The sequence below is a fragment of the Ursus maritimus genome, unplaced genomic scaffold, assembly GCF_017311325.1.
Source record: "Ursus maritimus isolate PB19 unplaced genomic scaffold, ASM1731132v1 scaffold_30, whole genome shotgun sequence".
In the NCBI taxonomy this organism is placed as follows: Eukaryota; Metazoa; Chordata; class Mammalia; order Carnivora; family Ursidae; genus Ursus; species Ursus maritimus.
Genome location: NW_024425564.1, coordinates 34,663,125 through 34,681,243, shown reverse-complemented (window position 1 = coordinate 34,681,243; position 18,119 = coordinate 34,663,125). Strand labels below are relative to the sequence as shown.

Here is an 18,119-nt window from a genome sequence, read left to right as displayed (position 1 = left end):
GATCATATAAGTGTGGGTTTATTTCTGAGTTTTCTAGTTTGTTCCACTGATCTATGTATCTATTTTGTGCCAGTACCATACTGCTTTGGTTACTACATCTTTGTAGTATAACTTGAAGTCTAAAAAGCCCAGAGTTCTTATAATCATCATCAAATCAAAGGCTGCTCTGTACAACTGAAGAGCATGTCTGGATTACTACCTTACCAAAAAATCATTCCAAGAAAACTGAGGAGGGGAATTCTTAGAGGATTTATAGTTGGTGCTGAATGTTAAATTAGGGAATTACATTACAAGGTACATGGTGGTAAACATTCTGCATTCTGTACCTGGTGTTCTAGGAGGTGACTACATGTGAGTATTTGCTCCATGAAGTGCCAGGTGTCAGGTTTATAGTTAGCCAAATTATAGGTATGGTTTCCTCAGAACTTTTACCTTCGACATATACTAAAGTATACTGAAGATGAAGAAAATATTTAATTAGAGAGTAATTTCAGCAAAATGGTAATATAGGAATTTCTAGCCCCTGTACCCCAAGAACATCAATTTGAATAACTACCAAGCATGAAAATACCTTCACAAAAGCTGAGGATTCTGGGTGAGGAATTACAGCATTGGGGTAGGGCACAGAAAAAAAGAAAAGACACATTGAGGAGGGTAGAAAAGATAGATTGACATTACCCTATCACCCCTCCCTGAAGCCTGGACATCCTAGCACTGAGAGAGACACCGTCCCCATGGGAGGAGACTGAAGTGAGCACCTGACTTTACTGCAGAAACCAGTGCTGGCCCATCCCATCATCAGCTGGCTCCAGTGGCTCCAGGCAGCTCCCATGGCCCCAGGTGACTTCATGGCACCAGGCTCTTGGCAAGCTACTGAGAATCCAGTCCCCTGGCCCCAGCCTACCACTTGCCTGCTTCTGTAGCCCCAAGCAGATCCTGCAGCAGTAGGCTACCAGCAGGCTCCCATAAAACCAGGCTCCTGATTTACCCTGGGGCCAGATGGCTCCCGTAGCCCCGGGCAGCTCCCATGATACCAGACTTCCAGCAGACTCTAGGAAATCCAGGATCCCAGCCCATCCCTGTTCGGCCAGCTGGCATGGCCTTGGGTGGCTCCTATAACTCCAGTATGTTGGTGGGTTCCCACCAGATCCACACTGCAAGCCTTCCCCAATGCCAGGCCAACCCCTGCAGCCTGAGCTTTAAAGCTGGCTCCACAGATCCAGGCTCCTGGCCTGCACAGCACCACACTGGTCACTGCAGACCCAGCCTGGCCCCTGAGGCCCTGTGTTGTAAGCTGACTCCCATGGCCCAAGACTCTAGGCTGTTCCTAATGCCAGGTTGCCCCTGTGGCCCCAGCCTCCTGGCTGGCTTCTGTGAAACCAGGCTCCCAGCCTGTCTCAGCACTAGACTGGTCCCTGTGGATCCAGACACTGGGCCCATCCCAGTGATCCCTAGTGCCTGGTCAGTCACTGTGGACCCAGTACCCAGGTCCACCCACACAGGCATGAAATCACCAAAGGAAATTAATAAAGCTCCAGTGACCGACCCTAAATAAATGGAGATCTAGGAATTATCTGACAAAGAATTCAGAATAATACTCTTAAATTCATTGAATTACATGAAAACAAAGACAACAAAATGAAATTAGGAAAATAATACATTAACAAAATGAGAAGTTCAACAAAGGAATAGAAACCATAAAAAAACCCGAGCAAATCCTAGAGTTAAAAAACACAGTCATCAAATTGACAATTCAATAGAAAGCTTCAATAGCAGATAATCAAGCAGAATAAAAATTAGCTAACTGGAAAACATATCATTTGTTATAATCTGGGCAGAAAAGCAAAAAGAAGAGAGAAAGATTGAAGAAAATCTTTGTGAATTATGAGATACCATTAAAGGAAACAATCTCACATTATTTAAAGTCTCAGGAGAAGAGAGGGAGAAAGGGGCAGAAAGAATATTTAAAGAAATAATGGCTTGGAATTCTCCAACCTGGGGAGAGATTTGGACATCCATGTTCATACAGTTAATAGGTGACCCTATAGTTTCAAACCAAAATGATCTTTTGCAAGACACATTAAAATAAAACTATCTAAAATCAAAGACAGAGATAATTTTAAAAGCAGCAAGAGAAAAAAATACCCACATAATAAGGGACCCCTCATAAGGCTATCAGCAGACTTCTCAGCAGAGAGAGGCCCTGAGAGAGTGGGGCAATATATTCAAATTTCTCAAAGAAAGAAACTGCTAAGGATACTTTATCCAGCATAGTTGTCTTTCATAAATTAAGGAGAAATAAAGGTTTTTCCAAACAAACAAAGGTGAAGGAGTTCATCACCACTAAACCTATACCTTGTAAGAAATGCTGAAACATGAATACATATGAAAATATAAAGCATCCTGGTAAAGGCAAGTATAAACAAATTCATGATACTTTAATACTACAATATAGTGATGTGTTAATTACTTAATCTAGTATAAGGTTAAAGGACAAAAGTATTAAAAACAACTGTAGCTACGATAATTTGATAATGAAGACACAGTATAAAAAGAAGTTAATTGTGACATCAAAAACATTAAAAATAGGATGAATGGTAAAAACCAGTAGTAGATACACAAAAGATAAAAAAAGGGAATCAAAGCATACCACAGGGAAAATCATTTCACAAAGAAAGACAGTAGAAGATGAAGAGGGAACAAAGGAAATACGAAACAAGAAAACAATGAATAAGTTGGTATTAGTAAGCCCATACTTTGCCTTATTTACTCTTAATGTAAATGGATTAAATGCTCCAATCAAAAAGCACAGAGTGGCTAATGGATTAATAAAAACCAGACCCAACTATATGCTATCTACAAAAGACTCACTTCAGCTTTAAGGACATACATAGACTGAAGGTGAAGGGATAGAAAAAGATACTCCATGCAAATGGAAACCAAAAGAAAGCAAAAGTAGTTATACTCACATCAGACAAAACAGACTTTAAGCCAAAACTGATGAGACTGGGGTGCCTGGGTGGCTCAGTTTGTTAAGTGTCCAACTCTTGATTTCTGCTCAAGTCATGATCTCGGGGTCCTGAGATCGAGCCCCCTGTCAGGCTCTGCACTCAGCATGGAGTCTGCTTGTCCCTCTTCCTTTTCTCTCCTTCCCCCCACCCTGCTTATGTTCCCCCCCCCTCAGATAAATAGACTCTTAGAAAAAAAAAAACTGAGACAAAGAAGGCCGTTTTATAGTGATAAAAGAGTCAGTTCATCATAAGGATATAACAATATATATGCATCCTATATCAGAACACCTAAACATATTAAGCAAATGCTAACAGATCTGAAGGGAGAAATAGACAATAATACAATTATAGTAGTGGAATCTGACACCCCATTTTCAACAATGGATAGATCATCCAGATAGAAAATCAATAAGAAGTGGTGCCTGGGTGGCTTAGTTGGTTAAGCATCCAGCTCTTGATTTTGGCTCAGGTCATGATTTCAGGGTCCTGGGATCAAGCCCCACACTAGGCTCTGTGCTCAGCAGGGAGTCTGCTTGAGATCCTCTCTCTCCCTCTCCCTCTGCCCCCCCTCTTTTTCTCTCTCAAAAAATAAATAGATAAATCTTAAAAAAAAAAAAAAAAGAATATTGATAAGGAAACATTGGATGTGTACTATACCTTAAGCCCAGTGGACCTACCAGACATATATGGAACATTTTACCCAATATCAACAGAATACAGGTTCTACTGAAGCACACATGAAATATTCTCCTGGATAGATCACATGTTAAGCACAAATCCAGTTAAGAAATGGGCAGAAGACTTGAATAGAAAGTTCTCCAAAGAAAAAATACAAATAGCCAACAGATACGTAAAAGGGTGTTCAATGTTTCTAATCATCTGGGAAATGCAAACCAAAAGCGAGATATGTCCTCGTACCTGTTAGGATGGCTGTTATCAAACTGTCAAGAGACAGCAAATGCTGTCAAGAATGTAAAGAAAAGGAAATTCTTGTGCACTGTTGGTGGAGATGCAAATTGGTGCAGCTACTATGGAAAACAGTATGGAGTTTCCTTTAAAAATTAGAAATAGAACTGCCATATGATCCAGCAATGCCACTTCTGCCTGTATATCACAGGAAAAGAAATCTTACAGAGGTATTTGCATCCCCATGTTCATTGCAGCATTATTCCCAATAGCCAAGGCATGGAAAAACCTAAATGTCTATTGATGGATGAATGGATAAAAATGATGTGGGGTGTGTGTGTGTGTGTGTGTGTGTGTGTGTGTATACACATACACAATGGGATATTAATCAGCCATAAAAAGAAGAAAATTCTGCCATTTTTCAATGTAGTTGGCTCTTGAGAGCATTATGCAAAGTGAAGTAAGAGAAAGACAAATTTTATATGTTCTCATTTACATGTGGAATCTAAAAAACTGAACGCATAGATATCAAGAAAAGAATGGTGGTTGCCAGGGGCCGATGGGTGGGGGAAATGTGGAGATGTTGATCAAAGGGTAAAAACTTCCAGTTATTAGATGAATATATTGTACAGATCGAATGTACAGCACAGTGACTATATATTAAATATTTGAAAGTTGTTAAAGAGTATCGATCTTAACTGTTATCACCACCTACAAAAATGATAATTATGTGAGGTGATGGGTGTGTTAACTAACCTTATTGTGGAACTCATTTCATAGTATATTTATGTATCACATCATCACATTTGTAAACCTTAAAGTTACATTTGTTATGTGTTAATTATATCTCAGTAAAGCTGGAAAAAAATTAAAAGACAGTATATAAAAACCAAGGACACTTTAATAAAATGTATAATACATCAGTATTGGTTCTTTAGTTGTGACAAATGCACAATACTAATGTTACCAACAGTAGGGGAAACTAGGTGCAGGGTATGTGTTAACTCTGTACTATCTTTGTAGCTTTTCTGTAAATATAAAATAAGTATCTATATATGTGAGTATCTAGCTAAAATAATTTACTTTTTTTTTAATCCATGAGTATCAGCACACCATATCCTTTTCTCTAAGAAAGTTACCTGTAACTCAAATGGAGTCTGGTCATCTTAAGTATTTTGTTTTTTTAATTCTATAAATGTCTTTTCAATAGTGTTGAATAAGGTTGCTATTAGACTACAAGCCATTTAATACTTGTGCAATTAGCCATTTTGATATTAAAATGTGCCATTTCTTTATGTAGTGTCTTGGCAGGTTACAATGGTACCATCTTTGCCTATGGGCAAACGGGCAGTGGGAAGACATTCACCATCACTGGTGGGGCAGAACGCTACAGTGACCGAGGCATTATCCCAAGGACACTGTCGTACATTTTTGAGCAATTACAAAAGGTATGGAACTTTAAGTTCATTTTCTATTTGATATATTCAGCAGAAATTTATGGTGGGTAAAAAATTTATTGTGACATTTTATTATATTATATCTAAATGAGGAAGTATTATTGTGTAATAACTCAATTTAAGGAAAGTTTAGGATTTTGCTGAAGAAGTAGAAATTAAGGTGCTTTTCATTAAAGGAATGCTGTTTCAGCAAAGGCTCAAAGGGAGTTCCTTCTGATACATCCATGGAGGTTAAAAGAACAGATAACACATTTTACCAGCTCACATCTTATATTTCTCATTAAGAAACTGGATGTCCTTTTGCCAAGACATCTTTATTTCGGCTGCTAAACACTGAATAAGAGGATGTGATTGTACCTTTTTCACAATTGTAATAGAAGCCCAAAAGAGTTCACCAGAGTAAAAATCCTATTGTAATTAATATTATTATGAAGAGAAATTCTCTGTATTATATGCATCATTTATTGTGTGTCTCTAAGTGCCTATTGTTTTATTAGTATTTAAAACAACATACAATACAACCCACAAGGTAAGTATCCTTACCCCAATTTCATAGTTGGGAAAATTGAGTCTCAATATCTTTCTCTGGGTCTTATAAGTAGCTGACTTGGAGGTCCATCCCAGGTCTGTGTGATGCCAAACTGTGCTTTTTACCACCACATACACTGCCTCTATTTCTCCAACTGGCTTTATTTTGTTGGTTGTATTTAAACAGTAATGAGTCCCATAACTTCTCTGGGTTTCCATTCTCCCCTCTGTGAATGTAGGGAGTGAACTGTAGTAGAGGGTCTCCATTGGCCCTACTAGTTCCTGCACTTACTTGGTTGTATTAATTCTGTATAACAAATATCCTAACTAGGTCAGTGTAACAGTTATTCCAAAATTTCTTGACTGTATGCTTTTTGTATTTCGAGTTGCAAAGATGAGAAGAAATTGCTGAGATCTGCATAATTCTAATTTCCATCCATAAAGTATCAATTACCCATTAGTTCAGCTCATCTCTCACTTGCTCAAACATGCCAACTCTGCATGCCAGAAAATGGAAAGAGAAAAGGTTGAGTATAGTGTATATGTTGGATTCAGATCCTGTCTTTTCATTTACTCATTTATTTCTGACATTAGCTGTTTTGTTTTGTTCCCAGATTTCACAAACTGGGAATATAATTTCTAATAGTTTTAGCTACTGTGGCCCAATGTGGAAGCATGTTGTCTTGGAAAGATCATTGAAGTTGGTGAGGCCAACCTGGTTCTGAGGAAGTATACTACTTACAGCATGTGGCCTTGAGGCGGTTACTTAACATCTCAGCCTTGTGGACTTGATGTGAGGGCTGGACAGACTGTATGTAAAGATATTGTCCAGTTCCTGGCATGTAGTACATGCTCAAGAAATGAGCTCCATTACTGCAGCCACTAATATCTATATTCATGCACACACACACACACGGCCAAATGATCCCGATTAATTTCAAAGAAGCCTTTGAAACTTAGAACAAATGAAACCAACCTCCCTGATTAAGTTAAACAGGTTAAACAAATCCCTTCCTAACAGAAAATATATTTGTCCCTTCTAAAATTTTGTCTATGGGTACCAAAATACAGTAGAAGTCAAAATGTCTCCCGAATACCTACCATATTTTGGGTCCATTGTTGTATATCTGTTTGGTCGTTGACATTATTCTAAACCTGATTTCATTTTGAATGATCCTAAATCACTTTCTGGACTGGAGAGAGCCCCTTGGACCAATTTATAGCCAGGACAGCTCTTTGTAGAAGGACAGATTTCCCTGATGGGGCACAACACATTCATTACAATCCCACTGAACTGCTGCAAAATTAGTCAGAGGTAACTTGAGGTTCATCATTAAGTTTGTCCACATTGTGTAGCTGAAAAATGCAGACAGGTACTCAGATGCCCCCAGTCAATTGCTTTAGAGGGCTACATGGAGCTCTCTAGAATTCTTAAAGGAAATATCTGACTTATGCAAAATATTTATTTCAAGATAAACTAAGAGCAATTGCATACTGGCTTCTAAAATGTCTTTGAGTGTGATAGGATCATATTTGTAGTGATTTTTAAAAAAGACAATTGATTCCATTTATTTTAGAAATCACTGCTCATTACTTTTGAGTATTGTGAGGTTCAGACTTGTTTTGGGGCAGGAGAAAAGGCTGTCTGCAGGAAACATGTGTGTTATATTACAGTCTGGCAATCCTAAACACTAAAAAGGAGTAATAAGGAAAGGTAGCTTGCCACATTGCTCAGTGACTTTTAAGTGTGTATTCCAATAAAAGTCCAGAAAGTGCAGAAGCTGAAGGAGCCAAAGGCATTATCCTCATCATCTCAGGGGAGTAGACTTGCCATTTTCCTGACTTACAATGATTCCTTCCACTTTCTGGAAGAAAGAGAGTTTCTCCGCTGCAGATGAACATACAAGTTGGCTGTTGTTTTTGCCTTTCTTTGCCTTCTCATTTATATTCGTGTACTGAATTCTCCATTTGGAGGCCATTAGAAATAATAAAAACAATAACAATAGCAATAATAATAACAGTAGCAGCAGTAAGGATTTATTGGAGATGATTACAGGGCCACACGGTCTTGGCGGGATTTTAAGTACAGAACCTTATTTCTCTGTCACAGCAGTTCTGCAAGATAAGGGTTATTCTCCCCAATTCCGCAATTAAATAGCTGCAGATAATGCAGGATCACTCAGTTATAAATACCAGATCAAGTATTCAAACCCAGCTTATTCTAATGCTAAGATGAGCCCAGAGCTGTCTGCTAAAATCTCAAACTATAATAGATGGGATATTTCAGATATGTTCAGGTAAGTTTTAGAAATACATTGCTTTTGAATAGGATCTCAGGAAGTTGGTAAATGATCCCCTGTGGCCTTTGACCTGCTCTGAGAATCTTCTAGAGAGGAACAGCATATATGTTGATCATGGAACACTTTTTCCACAAGTTACTTCATGGGACATTTTAGGGAAAACTGGATTAGACTAAAGGCAATGTGCAAAGTCTGCCTGGTATTTATGGTCTCTGATACCTGTGCTAAGCCAAGTTATAACCCACAGAATGATGCTGAAATAATGCCTTTACTATACTAGGATACTAGTCTGATCGACAGGCCATGTGTTAGGATAAGCAGCCAGAGTTGCCCACATCAGGAGGATTTCCAGCATTTGCTTGGGAGAAATTTGCTTAGTAGAGACTCAGTCCATGCTGTCACCTTCCCAAACCACCGGAACATGGAATTTCAGCTCTATCTTGAGTGTTTTGCTCTAGTCATGTGCTGCCTGAGAGTTGCCTTAATTTTTCAGGTGTTGTTTTGTTTTTATGAAATGTTGGTGTTTTTCTTTGAGTAGTTTGAGCCACATTAGGACCAGAGAATCATATTAATTTTAATCTGAAGAACACATAGGAATTCATTATTCAACTTCCTCACTAATGGGTGTGGAAACTGAAGCCGGACATCACAGGGGCTCATAGCAAGTAGGACTAGGATTCCAGCTCTGGATTTGCAGGCCCCTGTTCTCTCCCCCATCTCTGTGACTTGGTCCTCTCTCCCTTTGAATAGTATCTGTCAAATGGATTGTCTGGGCTATGGGTGAGAATCAACAGGAAGGTCATCCTGAGCAAATTCGCTTTGTGAGTACCCACTCTGACATTCTGCTGACCTTCGTGCCGTAAGACACAACTATATTCTTCCCTTTTGAGAAGTAGGACTGTAATTGACAAAATGGAAGAATTTGTATTTTGGGAGAAGCAAGAAGAAGGTGCTATTAATTGATATTTGGTTTTGAAAACTGAGCCTGGAATTTTCTTGAGACCTGTAAAAATTTCATTTTTTTCCATCTCAGAGAGAGCGTGTCCTTTTTGTCTGCTGGCAGAACTGAGATAGGACCTGTCGCCTTAACTTTTATCCTAATTACATTGATGCCTGTGTCACTGTACTTCAGCAATGACCCACAGAAAACACCTCTCTCAAACCAATAGCTCAATACCCCTGATTTGCCATGTGGGCTAGGAAAATTAACCCAACAGACGAGACACAGGCAGTGATTTACGAATGTCCACTCTTACTGTTACCTGATTGAAGTATTTCTGTCCCCGGGATTCATTTTCCATTATCTATTATAATCTGTTACCTATTTATGTCATCAGAAATTTTGAATATTGGAAAAGTTAAAAAAAGAGAATTATGATTGAAGTTGGAAACTTTTGCTACTGAAGTTTTTAAACTGAAGTCACGATTCTGTTTTCTTTTATGAATAGGCTAGTCACAGAGTGTAAATTTATTTTTTCATAGTAACCTTTTTTGGGGTCTGGAAAGTAAAAAATGGTGTGTTATACAGTTCTGCAACCAAGTTGGCTCATTTTAAGTGTATATTGACTCTTCATGTATAACGTGGAACCAATAAAAAAACAACAGACTGAAGTTCCTTGTAATCATGGGTGTTGGCCATTAAAAAAAAAACAACAAACCACTTCATGCATATGGTAACTGGCAACTTGAAAGTGTCACGAACTGAAAATGGAAACCATACAAAGTGAGGAGAGTAAAGGACAGAAAGCTGTGAGGAACTGTAGTGATAAATGTGTTCATCCTCCTCTGAGCTGAATCGTTATTTATAGCCATTAAACAATGTCTTCCCCTTTCCAATCAGGACGGCAGCACAATACATACAACGCAAATTTCCTATTTGGAAATCTACAATGAATGTGGCTATGATCTGCTGGATCCAAGACATGAAGCCTCCAGTTTGGAAGACTTGCCGTGAGTAGCATAACAACAAAGAAGGGGGGAAAATCACTTTCAGATGTTCCCTTCAATTGTTTCCTTTGAAACTTTGTATGTTTCTGGTCTCAATCATAATTAACAAATACTGGATAACAGCATCTTTTTGTAATATAATGGATATTTTTTTCAGTTATGACAAACTAGACAGTAGTGATGGGAACTAAAATTGCTTGAAACCCATTTCTTGGGAAAATCTCCTTTGGAGTTGGTGCAAGAGAGTGCACTGAATGTACTCAGAGTGGGTGCTGAGAGGGCTGGTGGGATATGCCAGTACTGCTTTATCTTGTCGAATCAAACCATTTATTCCTCTAATTGTGGCTTCTCTCTGAAGAGGGGATAAATTAGGGATCAGGCAGCAATAAGAAAATCTGAAAGAGAGAAAATAAAACTTTGTTTTCCTCATTGCTTCTCTACTGTTATTAAGATTGACATTGACAATCATTTGGTCAGATTGGCACTGATTGCATCATGACTGAAATACAAATATTCTTCAGAGCTTACCTACTGAGTAAGTTACCCGGCCAGCATTTGTAAAACATTACTCACTGCTTGTTTGAATATCTGCCTAAATTACGTATTAATGGTAATAATTCATATCCTTTTGTCCAGACATCTTCATATATCAGAAGTTGGTTGAGCCAAGAAAATACACTTTAATTTTCTTATTAAATATTCTTTTTTTAAAAAATTTTTTATTATGTTATGTTAGTCACCATACAGTACATCCCTGGTTCTTGATGTAGTGTTCCATGATTCATTGTTTGCGTATAACACCCAGTGCTCCATGCAATACGTGCCCTCCTTAATACCCATCACCGGACTATCCCATTTCCTCACCCCCCTCCCCTCTGAAGTCCTCAGTTTGTTTCCCAGAGTCCATAGTCTCTCGTGGTTCATTCCCCCTTCTGTTTACCCCTCCTTCATTCTTCCCTTCCTTCTCCTACTGATCTCCCTGCTATTCCTTATGTTCCATAAATGAGTGAAACCATATGATAATTGGCTTTCTCTGCTTGACTTATTTCACTTAGCATAATCTCCTCCAGACCCATCCATGTTGCTGCAAATGTTGGGTAATCGTTCTTTCTGATGGCTGAGTAATATTCCATTGTATATATGGACCACATCTTCTTTATCCATTCGTCTCTTGTAGGGCATCTCAGCTCCTTCCACAATTTAGCTATTGTGGACAATGCTGCTATGAACATTGGGGTGCATATGGCCCTTCTCTTCACTATGTCTGTATTTTTGGGGTAAAAATCCAGTAGTGAAATTGCTGTGTCATAGGGTAGCTCTATTTTTAACTTTTTAAGGGAGTGGTTTTTATTTGAATTTCCCTAATGGCTAATGATTTTGAACATTTTTTCATGTGTCTGTTAGCCATTTGTATGTCTTCATTGGAAAAGTGTTAGTTCATATCTTCTGCCCATTTTTTTATTTCATTATTTGTTTCTCGTGTATTGAGTTTGAGAAGTTCTTTCTAGATCTTGGATACCAGCCTTTTATCTGTAGTGTCATTTGCAAATATCATGTCCCATTCCTTGGGTTGCCTCTTTGTTTTGATGACTGTTTCCTTTGCTGGGTAGAAACTTTTTATCTTGATGAAGTCCCACAAGTTTATTTTTTGTTTGTTTGTTTCTCTTGCCTTTGGAGATGTGTCATGAAAGGATTTGCTGTGGCCGATGTCAAAGAGGTTGCTGCCTATGTTCTTCTCTAGGATTTTGATAGATTCCTGTCTCACATCAAGGTCTTTCATCCATTTAGAATTTATCTTTGTGTATGGTGTGAGAGAGTGGTCAAGTTTCATTCTTTTGCATATAGCTGTCCAATTTTCCCAGCAACATTTATTGAAGAGACTGTTTTTTTTCCATNNTGGGTGTTTTTTCCTGCTTTGTAAAAGATTAGTTGCCCAAAGAGCCGAGGGTCCATTTCTGGGTTCTCTATTCTGTTCCATTGGTCTATGTGTCTGTTTTGTGCCAGTACCATGCTGTCTTTGTAGTACAGCTTGAAATCCGGCATTGTGATGCCCCCAGCTTTGTTTTTCCTTTTCAACAATTCCTTGTTGATTCAGGGCCTTTTCTGGTTCACACAAATTTAAGGGCTGTTTGTTCCAGGTCTTTGAAAAATGTCATTGGTAGCTAAATCCAGTTATACTTAAGAGCTAAAAAGAAGTAGGCATGACTGTTTCAACCATCATTGTCTAAATGAGTTTTTATCAAAGCATGGATCTCAAACCATTAATGGATTAAGAAATCAATTTAATAGGTTATTGCCATCATTAATTTCTAGAATATAGATCCTTTATCTCTCTGCTTAAGTTAATTCTGAGTTATCGTATGATTTTTGGTGCTATTGTAAATGGAATCAATTTCCTAATTTCTCTCTTCATCTAGGGGTTCAGTTTGTCTAGCAACAATGGATTCAAGATATAGTCGACCCTTGAACAACATGGGGGTTAGAGGCACCTGCGACCTGGGTTGGGGGTGGAGACTTTTGGGTTTTCCATATAAAGTATCATGTCATCTGCGAAGAGAGAGAGTTTGACTTCTTCTTTGCCAATTTGAATACCTTTTATTCCTCTTTCTTGTCTGATTGCTGTTGCTAGGACTTCTAGTACTATGTTGAACAATAATGGCGAGAGTGGGCATCCTTGTTGGAGGGAATACTTCTTAACTCATCCTATGAATTCAGAATTTCCCTAATAACAAAACCAGACAGATCATCTCAGCAGAAAATCAACAAAGAAACAAGAGCTTTGAATGACATACTGGACCAGATGGACCTCATAGATATATACAGAACACTACACCCCAGAACAACGGAAAAGTCATTCTTTTCAAATGCACATGGAACTTTCTCCAGAGTAGACCATATACTGGGTCACAAAACAGGTCTCAACTGACACCAAAAGACTGAGATTATTCCCTGCATATTCTCAGACCACAATGCTTTGAAACTGGAATTCAATCACAAGGAAAAATTTGGAAGAAACTCAAACACTTGGAAACTAAGAACCATCCTGCTTAAGAATGATTGGGTAAACCAGGGAATTAAAGATGAGCTTAAGCAATTTGTGGAAACCAGTGAGAACGAAAACACATCAGTCCAAAACCTCTGGGACACTGCAATGGTGGTCCTAAGGGGAAAATACATAGCCATCAAGCCTTACTCAAGGGAATAGAAAAATCTAAAACACAGTTTTTATATTCTCACCTTAAGAAGCTGGAGCTGGCACAGAAGAGCATGCCAAACCCATGCACGAGAAGATTAAGATTAGAATTGTTGTTGATCAAGATTAGAGCAGAGATCAATGGATTGGAAACCAGGAGCACAGTAGAGCAGATCAACAAAACTAGAAGCTGGTTCTTTGAAAGAATAAATAAGAATAAATAAGATCGATCTCACCATTATTGTTCAACATAGTACTAGAAGTCCTTGCAACAGCAATCAGACAAGAAAGAGGAATAAAAGGTATTTAAATTGGCAAAGAAGAAGTCAAACTCTCTCTCTTCGCAGATGACATGATACTTTATATGGAAAACCCAAAAGTCTCCACCCCCAAATTACTAGAACTCATAGAACAATTCAGTAATGTGGCAGGATAAAAAATCTTATTAAATATTCTAAAGCAATTTAAAAACGTGTATTAATTCTCTATCACAAAGACCAACAACCAGTTGCTTGCTTTAATTTGCAAAGGATGTAAGAGGAAATACTAAAGAAAATAAGTTGCATTCTTTATGTCACCTTTATATATATTCTTCCTTTTAATCTTGACTGGGAGTCCTCACATACCACCTCTTTTATGCCAACTATATTCATTAGAGGGAGTTAGGAAAGTGGATTATTGTTGGTACTCTAAATATTTATGTTAATTAAATAATATAAGACGAGAAAGGAAAGATCTGACTCCATGGAAGAAATTGGTCTTAAGGAAACTATTGGAATTAAGTCTATAGAAAGGTAAGACATTCCACAGAGGAAGGTTAGGAACAGCAACATTAAAAACATGAAGATGGACTTAGAGGGTATTATGCTAAACGAAATAAGTCAGTCAGAGAAAGACAATTATCATGTGATTTCATTCAATTGTGGAATTTAAGAAACAAAACAGAGGATCATAGGGGAAGGGAGGGAAAAATAAAATAAGATGAAATCAGAGAGGGAGAGAAACCATAAGAGACTCTTAACTCTAGGAAACAAACAGGTTGCTGGAGGGGAGATGGGTGGGGGTATGGGGTAACTGGGTGATGGGCATTAAGGAGAGCACCTGATGTAATGAGCACTGGGTGTTACATGCAACTGATGAATCACTAAGTTCTACCCATGAAACTAATAATACACTATATGCTGATTAATTGAATTTAAATTAAAGAAAAGAACATGAAGATGGGGTCAGAAAGGCCATGTGTTGAGGAATCATATGAAATAAAATCAGAAAGGCTAACAGAAGCCTGCTTTTGAGGGACTTGAATGACGATGAGCTTTTACTGTGAGATTGATCTTTATTCTAATAGGATTTTAAATTAGTTTTCTAGCCTCCAGTCTAAATTGTGGACCTCTAGGCTAAATCTTGCTTAAAATTGCTTTTAACAAGTCACATCTGCACTGAAGAGCTTGAAGCCTGCTTAGCAATAATTCAGAAATGAAGGGCTTGGCTCTGACAAACATGGAGGCGGAGACAGAGGTTTGAGAAATATGCAAAAAAAATAGATGATAGCTAGCTAGCTACCTAGATAGATAGAAATAAAATACATCGATTATGCCTGTCACCTTCGATTTGATTGGATTTGAAAAGAAGGTGAGTTGTAGCAAGTTCGTTCTCTGCATTTTACTGATTGAGGAGAGGAAGCCCAGAGAGGTATGACTTACCCAGGGTTTCAGAACTGATCTGTTAATGGTGCAGCAGGGATTGAAAACCACATACTCTCACTTTCATGCCAGAGTAGCAAAAATGGCCTCAAGATTTTACTGTGGGGCTCAGAGAATTAAGGAGGCATTGACTAAAGAGATGATCTCTGTTAGAAAACTTGATTGCGTGGTGGTAATGAGTTTCCCATATATAACTTTGGTGTCTGAGATACCCTACTTGATGTTTACAATTAATTCCTCACAGGTAGGAAGCTTGCCTTACTTGAGTTGGTAGTCTCTCTACTGCGTAGGCCAAAGTAAGTTCTTAATATTTTAAAGAATTATCTGTCAAATTGAAACTGTGAAGTAGACTTTTTGAAGATGAGCATGAAAGGGAAAACAGGATGAGCTCTATGAATCAGAGTCCAATTGACATAACGAGGCTCAGCCTGACTATGAAAAGGAGTGAGAAAAGTCACTGAACTCTAAGAGAGGCAGTGTGATACAGAGTCAAGAGCACTTGATTACAAGTCAGGAAATTTGGGTTTTAGTCCCAGGTGTGCAATCTTAGATACATTTTTTTTCACTTTTCTGGGTTTCTCCTTGTCTATAAAATGTGGCTATTGGGCTATATCATATTTAACAACCTTCCAACTTCCAATGTCTAGAGTTCAAAGATAGGTGACCTCACAGGATAGGACTTATTTGGTGACTCTTTTCCCCTCACAGAAAAAAATAAGAAGCAATGTAGATATTTTGTATTTTTCTCCTAGAAAAGAGCCTTCAGCCTCTTGAGAGCAAGGACAATGCTTTAATTCACTGTATATCTCTGTGTTTCATGGCATGCCTGACATTTAATAATGAGCTCTCGATGTGGATCAGATTGTCTCTGTAGGTGTCACTAGCTTTCTATCTTAAACTACTGCTCCTTCTTTGGTAGCTTTGTCCTGCTGTTGGAGAACGAGTTCACTGACTCAAGTCAGAAGTGATCTCAGTTTCAAAACAGATGTTTTCAGTGAACTACCACCCTCCCCTACAGGCATATAAAAGTGGACAGAAAGATGTTCTTATCTTACATTTTGGGAAATAATTACATGACAACAACCTCATTAAAATTAAAATGAGGAGATTTTCATTATAAAAGAAGATTCCCATATCCTAGGAGTATAGCCTATTTACTTCAAATATATTCAGTACTATAAAATTACAGAACAACTCAAGAATTGCAGTCTTGCAGTGTGGGGATTATGAGATTTGGCTGGTTTTGAGTCTGCTGGCTTTCTGGGATTTTAGGTTTGCCTTTTACTAAGATTATCAAGTAATTCTTCATAATGGAATGTGACTTTTGCTGTACCTGGATTGGGTAAAGAGTATGTACTGTTAATCTGGTTTCACACACTCTTGAACTGGGACACGCTCTAACTCTGCAATCCTATCCGTCTGGTTGACTGGTTTCATTGTTGCAAGCTGAAATGTCCCAAACGCTCTAAATACGATCCAAAAAAATAGTAGATAAAATGCCTGTTGACTTTGGTTCTCTCTTGCAGTCATCCATTTGAGGGACAATGACAATAAACACATTTGATCACTTCTACATTCTTGTACTTGGCATAGCCATGTGTAATCAAATCCAGGGTCATTTTGATGTTACACAGTAACAGCCATCAGTAGCAGGTTTCTTACCACTGAGCAGCAGCACTGCTTCCCCCAAATCACCTGCTGGATGCTCTTCTCACAAGCATTCTGCCTTTTCTGCTTCTTATTCTTTTACATCCTGATGAGCTCCAACTCTCTGCTATTACTGAAGCATTTGCCTATAGACTGCCTGCGGACTTTGTATGTATGATGTCAGGGTACCAGACTAAAGTCAATTGCTTTTTGCATATGTTGCTGTAGTCATTTGGCAAGGAGTTTTTAGATACAACACCAAAAGTGTGATCTGTGAAAGAAAAAAATAGATGAGTTGAGCTTCATTAAAATTAAAAACTTCTGCTCTCTGAAAGACACTGTCAAGAGAATAAAAAGATAAGCCAGAGACAGAGAAAATATTTACCAGACACATGTCTGATAAAGGACTTGTATCTAAAATATACAAAGAACTCTTCAAACTCAACAATGAGAAAACTCACAATCCAATGAAGAAATGAGAAAAAGATCTGAATAGACAGCTCACCAAAGAAGATGTACAGATGGTAGGTAAACACGTGAGGAAATGCTCAACATCATCTGTCATTAGGGAATCACTAATGAAAACTACTACACACCTACTAGAATGGCAAAAATCTAAAAACTAGCAATACCAAGTTCTGGCAAGAATGTAGAGCAACTGGAATTCTCATTCATGCTGTATAGTACAGCCACTTTGAAAGCCAATTTCCAGTTTCTTTTTTTTTATATAATTTTTATTTTGTTGTATTAGTCAACATACAGTACAACCCCAATTTTTGATGCAATGTCCCATGATTCATTATTTGTATATAACACCCAGTGCACCATGCAATATGTGCCCTCCTTAATACCCATCACCAGCCTATCCCAGTCCCCCCACCCCCCTCCCCTCTGAAGCCCTCAGTTTGTTTCCCAGAGTCCACAGTCTCTCATGGTTCATTCCCCCTTCTGTTTACCCCCTTCATTCTTCCCTTCTTTCTCCTACCAATCTTCGTATTTCTTATGTTCCATAAATGAGTGAAACCATATGATAATTGTCTTTCTCTGCTTGACTTACTTCACTCAGCATAATCGCCTCCAGTCCCGTCCATGTTGCTGCAAATGTTGTGTAATCATGCTACTCATGAATGGATATAGCAGACTTATTCATAATTGCCAAGAACTGGAAGCAACCAAGATGCCCCACCACAGGCAAATAGAAAAACAAACTGTGGGACATCCATGCAGTGGAATATTATTTGGCAATAAAAAGCAATGAACTATTAAGCCACAAAAAGACATGGGAAGTCTACATACTGTATGACTCCAACTCTAAGACATTGTGAAAAAGGCAAAAGTATAGATACAGTAAAAAGATCACTGGTTGGTAGTAGCTGGGGAGAGGAGAGGTAGAGGGATGAACAGGTGAAGCATGGGGGCTTTTTGTG

General features: G+C 38.3%; 1 protein-coding gene across 1 annotated transcript in view; it reads left to right on the top strand.

The window, feature by feature from the left end:
* Positions 1-18,119, top strand: part of KIF6 (kinesin family member 6) — a 463,572-nt gene that overhangs the window by 73,587 nt on the left and 371,866 nt on the right. The window contains exons 4-5 of the mRNA XM_040645113.1: positions 5,218-5,365; positions 10,043-10,152. Coding sequence (XP_040501047.1) covers positions 5,218-5,365; positions 10,043-10,152 — 258 coding nt within the window. The remainder of the gene's footprint in view (positions 1-5,217; positions 5,366-10,042; positions 10,153-18,119) is intronic.